Here is a 10926-nt window from a genome sequence, read left to right as displayed (position 1 = left end):
GCACAAAATCCTTGATGAAAATGGCCCATCTTAGATCTGTGAATAAAGTTTGCACATTTAATACAAACCTATATGAAAGGTATCTTGACTGGACTTGCTAGTCGGTTTTTTGTTAAACTTGTGGGCTGAAAGGTGGTCAATGATCGTTGTGTAGTTGGTGCCCTCTAATGGAATAGGTCAAGTACCACTTGCCCTGATGGAAAAACGCTTTGCACATGCTCAAGAGTAAAAATTTCTGAAAGTTTTGAAGACATGAGAGAAAGAAAACAAAGCCTCTTTCCACCATTGCCCTGGGGGAAAAAATGCTGAGAAATATTGGTGGTGGGGATTGAAACATGTTACATTAACTTTGTTATTGGATCAAAACCCTCTTTAGCATTTTAAAAACATGTATAATTTAATAATGAATACAAATTATTACAGTTTGGTGTATTTATGAGATTCATGGAGTCACAAGCACTTGGATGTTATTCAAACAAAATTTATAAATACAACCAAATGCTAGAGATACACACACATTAAATATATTTTTGATTTTGCCACTGGGGAATACGGGGCAAAAGTGGTTTGAAGTTTGAAACCATTAAAGATTTTAACTTCGAAACACTTCAGTCAGCATTACTCAGAAGCAGAACACAAAAATCAAGACTTTTATAAAAGGCATTAAGTGTACACGTAAGAAACTTCCCTTGTTAAATCAGAAGATGGGGGAAGATGGCATTCCTGAACAGAAACATTGGCAAGACACACCTACCTAAACTGTGGGTTTAGAAACCCAAATCTTGGTTTCTGCCCCCAGCCTAACAGGTCAGGGTGTAAAAGATTATCAACAAATCTAGTTAGAATGGTTAACAGCAGACCAAACCCACACCCAGTATCTAACTGTGAGCAGTTAGGTACATTGCTATTTACGCAATAAACCTTTCCTTGAAAATACCATCTAATTTTTCCACCATCAGAATCCACTTCCAAAAAAATAGTGAATGCAAACCTTCATTTACTATCTCAATTGGCTAGCAAACTTTTCTATCACGTTAGTGACAAGGCCAGACCATTGGTCTATTGAAGACAGTACTGCCTGCTGGCGACTGGCAGTGGCTCTACACACGGCAATGGTTCCCAAAGGAATGATTCAGGCCACCTCCCATTGGCTCCATAAAGTTATCCTTATTGCCCCCTACCCTATAAAAGGTATTATTCAGAACACCAGTTTGCACGACCCACTTGGGAAGAACTTGTTCCAGTGATACCAATTTTTCCAGATCTGATAGTCATACGGCAAGAATCTCAGATTCCACATTTAGTAACTATTTCATGGTTCAGTAAATTCTTAATGTAACGGATGGGCTTGATGAAGTGACACCGATTTCCTAATGGCTGGTTTAAAATCGCATCGGGAAGGAGTCTTAAATTACCATGTCCAGTAATCTGGAGCCAGCTTCTTTGCATGGAGAGAAGTTGGATGACCACAGTACAACCACATTAATCCAAACAGGATGTTGGAAATAAGCACAGAAAAAATAAATACCACACTCAATACAATTATGTTCAGGACTTAGCGGCAAAACTCAAAAAGTGACACACACACACACACGGAAGTTATGGGTTTCTCAAAACATGGTATACTGGTCCCACTAGAGCCCTGGTGGCATATTTACTAAAAATTCTGAGTTTCCACCATATTTCAGCATTGCACAGAGGCAGAAACATGAAGTGCCATTTGCCAGCATGGTGCCATAGTCTGGTCAATTCTAAATAAATCAGCATGGTCAAAAAGCCCCACCTCCAGAGACCCCCGGCAACTTCGTGCCTCTCAATGCCCCCCCCCCCAAGTAATTCCACCTCCCCCAGGGGTGGTACTACCCACTTTGGGAACCCTGGCTCTACAGGACTTTTAAGTAGAGGTCTTTCACATCACCTAGTATCTTCTTAGCTGGATACTGGCGTTTGAACCTGGGACCTTCTACTTGATTTATGCATTATTCTCTTCCATTTCGTTCTCACAAAACCTATGAGGTAGATTAGGCTGGGAGTGGCTGGACCAATCATCCAGCCAGCTTCCATTAACAAGAGTGGCAACTTGATCCTAATCTGACAACTCTTAACCACTATACCACATTGAGTCTCGGGTTCCCCTCCCCCAGGATAAGTTTGGCCAAGCTTCAAATCATGGAGTAACCACTCAGGTGAGATTTGGAGTGGTTACCACTGGGCCCAGTCAAGTTGCATGAAGTTGTGGGGAGGCTGCTGCTGTGTTGTGTGGCATGAATCTGTAGCTGCCACTGCATCTGGAGTAGAACAAATTGCATTGGTATTAAGTTGCCTGGTTGTTAATGCTGGGCTTAGTCCCAATGAAGGACCAAAATAGCTCCACCACAACTTTTTACTGCCAGAAACCAAAGTCTGAAGGCTTCATTGTGATTGCTAGTAACACTGACCACTGAGGACATTCATTTCTTAAAGACGCAGGTGCCACTTCTATTATTGGGGGCGATGGGAAATTCCTCAATATTTTGGGTTTTTTAAAATATTTCAGATCTTGTAGAGAATGATATATTGAATTCAGCACACCAATGAAACTGACAAATGCTAATATTGTTTGATGATAACACCAGATTCGTGTCATACATTTATAATTTACTTTTAAGAATAAAAGTACAAAATGCCACAACCTACTGATTTGTTCTAAGAATCAGTCCTCTTAAGAGTTCACAGATCGTGCTTTTTATACTAACATGCAGTTTTCATCCATAGGCTTTCCACAGCATTTTTCAAGCAAGCTGTTGGAATAAGTCTTCCAGTTTTGCTTTCATTTTGTCCACGTATAAGGTCTGCTTCTTCATGCAATAACTTGCAGCCAGGTGCTACACACAACACCTAAATATATGTCAATTAACAATGCTGTTTTTCCCTTTGTCATATTACTTCACTGATGTGCCAAGCCATGTACCACCCCTGCCCAATACAATGAATTAGGTTGTGGTAATACAAACATAAACAAGAACAGGGCTGCACCTAATGCAATAAATTTTCCTGAAAGAAAAAACCCAAGTCTCACCCATATCCTTCACACCTTTTCCGGGCTCACAAGACTACCTCCTCAAGTCAAAAGATCCTTATTCATGATGTGGGACATTGTTCTAACTGGTGTTCTGGTAGGCAATGGCCAACAGTTTCACCTTTGAGATGGCAACAGACTAACACAGCAACTCTTTCCGTATGTTAAGGTTATTGGGACTGGGAACACATTTAACAGTACTGGTCTATGGAACATTTTTCTAGTGCTGTTGTTACATCTGAGCCAGCAGCTGTTAAGAGTGAAGGCCTAAACAGCTGAGAAATTTCTCTGCATCCAGTTTCTGATGGCAGTTTCATGCACACAGGCCAAGGGTAACATCTGCGTAACATTTGAGACCAAGGGTAACATCTGCATAAACACACATCTAGCACACGCATGTACCTGACTACACGAATTAACACATGCATTATCACAGAGGTGGCCAAACTGTGGCTTGGAAGTCACATGTGGCTCTTTCACACATATTGTGTGACTCTCGAAGCCCCTACTGCCCCATCGTCCAGCTTGGAAAACGCATTTCGCTCTTTAAAACACTTCACCAAGCCAGCCAGTGACTTAGGGAATGCATTTAAAGTTGCTTTCTTTTCACCTCTCCCTCCCCTCCATCTATCTGCCTTTCTTCCTTCCTGCTCTCAAACATCTGACATTTATTCTATGTAGCTCTTATGTTAAGCAAGTCTGGCCAAGCCTGCATTAGCAGAAAAGAATCAGGTCCTGCATGCATATATCCAAGAATATAAAGGACACATTTCTACTAAAGACTCAAATAAAATTCAGCCTCATTGTCTTAAATTCATCTCCTTATCTGAAGATTGGCTTAACATTAATTAGGAATTCACAAGCTACAGAATATTTGCAATACACACTGATGGTTTGGCATTCATGAGGAAACGAAGTTTAAGAGTGTAGTAACTATGCCAGTATGGTGTTTATTATTCAACCAATTACCCATCTATGCTTTAATCTATAAAAATCTAAAACACATCTGCCCAATGAACTAGGTCAAGAGTATATAAACTTTGTTTATTAACATTTATATATTATGCAATATTTAGAGCATTAACATGAGAGTGATATTGACACAGGAATTAGTGCACCAATAAAAACAGATGGTAATGAAAGCTTGAGAAATCAGAATACCAGAAAGATCACTGTCAGAAAACATGTGAAATGTTAAGATGCCAACTGGCTTCTTAAAAATAGATATTCAACATATATACATGATTAGACATAAGAAAATAGTACATTATGATAAATTAGCATACTTTTCAATTGTAAAGACACTCACACAAGCTGTACAGGGATTGCCAGGTACGCTGTCTGGACCATTTGCCATCTTTTTGCAACTTGACCAATTTGTCACAAACTATAGCTTCTGCAGCCAGCTTGATTAGAATTAAGAACATTACAGGACACTGGAAGAGTCTCAAATTGTCGAGAATACAAATTAATTGTCAAGAATACAAATTAATTGTCGAGAATACAAATTGCCAAGAATACAATTTAATTGTCAAGAATACTTCAAATCAGAGGACTTCATTGATGGAATTAATTGAAGACCGTAATTTCTCTTTCCATTGCCTGGAAGAAAAAAAAGGGGCTCATTAAAAAAGGGGGCTCATGACGAAAGTAAAATTAAGCAGTGGGTTGGATCCACAGTAAAATTCCTGTTCACACTGCAGCACTTGCACAAGCAGAAATGCAAGAAAAAGGCCATGGTAGTAATTTGAACTAAGTCGAACTTATTGTATTTCTTCTACCCCCCCCCCCCCCAAAAAAAAATTGGTGCCCCTGCTTGTGCAAGTTTTTGCATAACAAGTTTCTGGCCACTAACACATATAGGAAGGAGGGTGCTAGGTCTCAGCACAAGATCTTGAACACATGGAACTGTGCAAAACTCACTTGATGTTTCCACATGCATATTACTGCAGCCGAGTCCAATTTTTTAAAAATAAAAAGTTGCTAAAATATCATTGCTACTGAGTTTTATAGCTTAAATGTGATAATGTTTTAATTTGTACTGCAGAGTTTCATTGGACAAACTCTCCTGTACATTTTTCATTAATTTTTGCAATGAGAAGTACCATCAAATCGTAGTTGATGTACAGTAACCCCTGTAGAGTTTACAAGGCAAGAGACTATAAGAGATGGGTTTCTAGCAACCCTGGACTTCTTTGGTAGTCTCCCATCCAAATATAAACCATGGTTGACCTGTTTAGTTTTCAAGACCTGATGAGATTGGCTACCCTGGGTCATCCAGTCATGGATCATTCAGTTTAAGGAGCCAAATTTGCAAGATGCTTGCTATCTCACATAAGCATACTGAGTCAACCAGTTGATTTGCTTGAGGTAAAAATTAGTATTTTACTTCCGCCTGCCAAATAAGCTGTCTAGACATAGACGGGTAACTCCTTTTCCTGGCGCTTTAGGTAGAACTTGGAGGTTGTATTTTTAAGTATTGTTATAACATACTGCAAAATGCCCCTCCTGAATACTTCATTTTACAGAAATTTAATGAAATAACTGAGTGCTAAAGCCAGTTAAAGCAGAGTGGTAAAGCTGCAGTATTGCAGTCTGAGCTCTCTGCTCATGAACTGAGTTCGATCCCGGCAGAAGCTGATTTCAGGTAGCCAGCTCAAGGTTGACTCAGCCTTCCATCCTCGGTAAAATGAGTACCCAGTTTGCCAGGGGGAAAGTGTAGATGACTGGGGAAGACAATGGTAAACCACCCCGTAAAAAGTCTGCTGTGAAAACATTGTGATGTGATGTCACCTCAGAGTCGGAAACGACTGGTGCTTGCACAGAAGACTACCTTTAGCTTTATGGTAATTATTAAATATTCAACGGGGCTGTAATTGTTCAGAAATCAAGCCACCCAAAATTGTCAGCAAGACAAACCCCCAAACACAGAGCTGTGAGTTCAGAAACCCACATTTAATAGGCAGAAAGAAAACAGGCTGCATACTGCAATTGCTTCTAATGGACACAATTTGTTATGTTATCCCTTGAATGTATTGCTAGTGGAACAGATTTTGAGTCCAGTGACACCTTTAAGACCAACAAAACTTTATTCAAGGGATGCACTTTTGGTGCATGCACACATTTGACTTCGACTTGGGAACAACATGTGAACTTAACAACACTGAATAACACACTTCAATTACGTGCACTGAATAAGGACAGGTTTCTTACCAGTAACTGATGATCTTCGAGTGGTCATCTGTGCAGTCACACACATGGGTTATCCGTCTGGATCGAACCCGACCTCGGAGACTTCAAAGCAATCTTAAGTGTTAATTTTGGTGCGCACTCTGTCTCGTTCTGGGGAGGAGGCATCCACTGCGCATGCCTAGAACGGGAGGGAGGCGCTCCACCCACCCAGTTTCTTCTAGCCGCTGTATAGAGAAATCTAGTAAGTAGAAAAATTAAAATAACCAGCAGCGGGGAAGGCTAAGGCGGGCGTGTGTGACTGCACAGATGACCACTTGAAGATCATCAGTTACAGGTAAGAAACCTGTCCATCTTCTTCGTGGTTTCTATGCAGTCCCACACATGGGTGACTGGCAAGCTATTCTGCCCGGAGGCGGGGGCTGGATCTGTAATAAGAAAGCAGAGGTTAATTAAGCATATGAAAAGTAAGGAATGTACTTACAGAACAGAAGACTGGGGACGTCAGTCAAAAATGGAGCGTAGTACAGCCTGGCCAAAGGATGCATCACGCCGAGCACGAACGTCTAAGGCGTAGTGCATGGCAAACATAGATGGGGAAGACCAGACCGCAGCGGCACATATGTCTTCCATCGGGACGCCCTTGCAGAAGGCTGATGACGTGGAAACGGCTCAAGTGGAATGAGCTCATAAACGTTCTGGTACAGGCTGCTTAGCCAGTCAGTAGCACAAGGTAATGGCTGCCACAACCCATTTAGAAAATCTTTGTGTTGAGATCTTGCGACCTTGGTTGTGGGCTCCAAGTCTATTGTCATTACAGAAGGAACGTGTCCACTCAATGTAGAAAGCAAGAGCTCTACGTACATCCAGGTTATGAAGGGCTCCCTGACCATCATCACTAGGATGTTGAAAGAATGAAGGTAGACAGTTTTTCTAGATGAAACGGTGAGACGACTTTGGGTAAAAAGGATGGGTCAGGGTATAATATTACTCTATCATGGTGGAAGATAGTATATGGAGGATCTGCCCTGAAAGCGCAAATGTCACTGACCCTTCTACCCGATGTGAGTGCCACCAACAATGTTGTCTTCCATGACAGAAGTTGCAGGGGGATGGGCGCCATAGGCTCGAAAGGTGGTTTCAAAAGTTGGCTTAAGACAAGAGACAAGCTCCAAGTAGGGTATAATTGACTGATTGGAGGTTGGATATGTATGATTCCTTTCATAAACGCCTTAGTTGTGGAGTGGGGAAAAACAGTGCACCCTTCAATGCATGGATGGAAAGCTGAGATGGCTGCCAGATGCACTTTCAAAGAAGAATAAGTTAGCACTGATTTAGAAAGGGACAACGTATACGTCAAAATCTGGGCTATAGTGGAAAGTTCAGGGTGAAAGTTATGACGAGTGGCGTGTGCTGAGAAACGTTTCCATTTCAGAGAGTACGATTTCCTAGTGGAGGGTTTTCTGGCATTCAGCATGACATGGCAAACCTGAGGAAAATTCAAAAACTGAACTTCTAGGCAGTCAGTTTTAGAAGACCAGGGTCATGGTGTAGGACCTTGCCCTCTTGTTGGTAAAGTAAATCGCGTACTCTGGGAAAGTGGAGGAATGTGTTGTTCGACAGTAGAAGGAGAGTGGTGAACCAAGGTTGACGGGGCCACCATGGAGTGATCAGGATACAATTGGTTCGATCTAGCTTGATTTTCCGGAGTGACCTTGTGATGAGAGGAATCGGTGGAAATAAGTTATGCAGTGGTCCCGACCACAGGTGGAGGAATGCATCTCCCGGACCTCGAGTGTAGAAGCGTGGACACTGGGTGTTGTGCGGGGAGGCAAAGACGTCTATCTCTGGGACTCCGAAAATTTTGAAAACTGCCTGAAGGTATTGGCGATTCGAGGGTCCATCCGTGGTGGTTAACTAGGTGTCGGCTTAGTGCATCCGCCTTTACATTCTGGACTCAAGGCAGATGCACAGCTGTCAGAAATATGTTGTGCGCAATGCTCCAATGCCATAGGGACATGACTCGCGCAGAGGCGGATGGAAGCAGTGCCCCCTTGGCGATTCATGTAGAAGACAGTGGCAACATTGTCCGAAGTGACCTGAATGTGTTGGCCATGAAGAGATGGCAGAAGAAATCTCAGAGCTCTGTGAACCGCCAAGAGTTCTAGGCAGTTGATGTGGAGGGATCTTTCATAATCTGTCCATTGACCCTGAACTGTCAACGTTCCCAAGTGGACTACCCATCCCCACTTCTTCTTTTTTTTTTTTGCGTTTTAATTGTTTATTTAGTCCAAAAATAAGATACAGTTATCACAGAGCTTATCAAACATAAAAAAAGACAAAAAAGGGAAAGAAACATACAAATATAGCTCTTAACCTATTATTATCCTTAAGGAGGGTCATCTGTGGTTTTATATCAGCCCCTGGCATTATTCCACGGACAGAAAAAAAATCAGAAAAAAAACGTAAGATTACACAAGTTGTCGCTGTAACTTCCAGTATACAAGACAATGTTACAAAAATTGCCATTACCCATCCCCACTTCGAAGCGTCGGTCGTGACAATGGCAGATGGGGTCGGCCGTATGAACTGCATTCCAGTCAAGAGATGGCATTCAAGAGTCCACCATTCTAGAGATGGTTGGATGTAAGATGGAACAGTAAGTAGGGTCATTTGGTGTTGGCGATGTAGGTGAAATGTCCGGAGAAACCACAGTTGAAGAGGACGCATGTGGAGTCTTGCAAAGCATAGAACGGAAGTGGTGGCTGCCATGAGACCCAGCATACGTTGGAAGATGAAGGCTGTTTGAGTACGGTGCATAATGATGTTACTGAGTAGGGATTGAATATGGTGTACTCTTTCCATCGGGAGGTAAGCCTTGTGTGCTAGAGTTGAGAGGCGTACTCCTATGAACTGAATGTTCTGCATAGGGGTCAAGTTGGATTTTGCTAGATTGACCTGAAGACCTAGCGAGGGTAGAAGAGACAGGATGGTAGAAATGTCCCTTTGGAGATTCTTGGCGCTGTCGAAAGACCGAACGGAAGGGAGTGAAACTGGTAATGTTGGTTCCCAACGGCAAACCTGAGAAATCTTCTGTGATGATGATTGATGGTGAGGTGGAAGTAAGAGTCTTGAAGGTCTATTGACACCATCCAGGCCTGCTCTGGAATCAGCGGTAGAATAGACTGCAGGGTAATCATGCGGAATTTTTTGTAACGAATGTGCTGATTGAGTTTGCACAGGTCTAATATAGGACGTTGACTTCCGTCCCACTTTGGAACCAGAAAGTAACAGGAGTAGAACCCTGTGTGATGGAACTGCAGTGGCACTGGTTCTATAGCTGCCTTGTCCAGCAAGGTGGCGATTTCTTTTTGGAGAAGGAGGGAGGGAGTAGTAGTTTTGAACCTGTGGAGCTTTGGAGGCGAATCTAACTATGATGTAACCCCTGTGGATGATCGCCAGGACCCAGGAATCTCATGTTATCGATTCCCACATGGGGTAAAAGGGACGTAGTCTGGTGATCTCTGTAAGATGTAGTGACGGGTAGAGAGGGGGTATGAGAGAGTCAAAGAGACTGTTTAGAAGCCGGGGCCGTCTTCTTTGTAGTTTGTGGATGGGCCCTTTGATGGAATGGCTGTTTGGCTGGAGGTGCCTCGCGTTTCCAGAAATCGGATTGTCTAGGTGAGCGGGGCCACTTATAGTATGAGGGTTTCCAAACTGTCTGTCGATTTGGCTGAGACTGTTGCTGGTTAACTCCCAACTTCTTAGCTCTTTTCCTGCTGTCATTGACTGTGGTTAAAATATTGTCTGTAGTGGCGTTGAAGAGTCCTTGACCATCAAAAGGTAGGTCTTCGATTTTGAACTTGATGTCAAGCTGTAGCGTAGAAGAACGGAGACATGGTGGCGTAGGGTGATAGATGTGGCCATGGTCCGAAATGAACACGCCACTGCATGACGCACTGAATTAATTTGCTGCTTGCTGACGCGAGAGAGCTCCTGAAGGCTGTGCGATGCCTGCTTCTGTGCCGAGTCTGGTAAGGATGGAACCATAGTGTTAAGTTGGGAGGTCAAATTAAATGTGTATGCTGAAAAATACGCCAAATAGTAGTGAATTTTAGAGGTAGCGGTGGAAAGAGTAAATCTTCCTCCCTAAGGTATCCAATTTTTTCTCTCTTTTTCAGGTGGAACCGGATGGCGTGTCTGCTTAGATTTTGATAATGAGTGGACGATCATAGAATTGGGCGCTGGATGATTGAACAGAAATTTTGAATCTGGTGCATGAATTTTGTAGAGAGACTCGATCCTCTTGGATGTAGGTGGGACTGATGCTGGTTTGTCCCATGCCTCTTTTAAAGCTTCTAGATGTACCGGAAGCATAGGGAGAAAAGAGTCCGCCGGCCAGTCTGCATGCACCAAGTCGTGAACTACGTCAGAAACTCTGGGTAGGTCAGTGGTGAGTTTGATATTTAGGGCGTTAGCCACATTAGAAAGCAAGTCCAGGTAAGCCTTGGATCCCTCCGATGGTGAAAGGTCAGCTGGCTTGGTAATATCAGAAATTGGAGAATGAGGTGCAGAAGTCATTGATTAAGAGTCTGAGTGCTCTGCTTCAGATTCTTCAGGGGCATCAATGGCAACATCGGTGGGAGCCAAATAAGTAGGCTTGGTAGGTATCACAGACT

The 10926-nt window shown here is 42.7% G+C and overlaps 1 protein-coding gene across 2 annotated transcripts in view; it reads right to left on the bottom strand.

Annotated features, from left to right (window-relative positions):
• Positions 1-4088: 4088 nt before the first annotated feature.
• ATAD2 (ATPase family AAA domain containing 2) overlaps positions 4089-10926 on the bottom strand; it is a 58993-nt gene continuing 52155 nt past the window's right edge. Inside the window, exons 28-29 of one of the 2 annotated variants that reach the window (XM_060243253.1) lie at positions 4600-4660; positions 4545-4563 (exon numbers count right to left, since the gene is read on the bottom strand). In XM_060243253.1, coding sequence (XP_060099236.1) covers positions 4628-4660 — 33 coding nt within the window. In that variant the 3' untranslated portion in view covers positions 4545-4563; positions 4600-4627. Of the gene's footprint in view, positions 4661-10926 lie in introns of both variants that reach the window. The other variant, XM_060243252.1, reaches the window with a different exon arrangement.

The sequence above is a fragment of the Heteronotia binoei genome, chromosome 7 (genome assembly GCF_032191835.1).
Source record: "Heteronotia binoei isolate CCM8104 ecotype False Entrance Well chromosome 7, APGP_CSIRO_Hbin_v1, whole genome shotgun sequence".
NCBI classification, from domain to species: Eukaryota; Metazoa; Chordata; class Lepidosauria; order Squamata; family Gekkonidae; genus Heteronotia; species Heteronotia binoei.
Note: the sequence above shows the minus strand (reverse complement) of the source record. Positions and strands in the feature narration are given on the sequence as shown.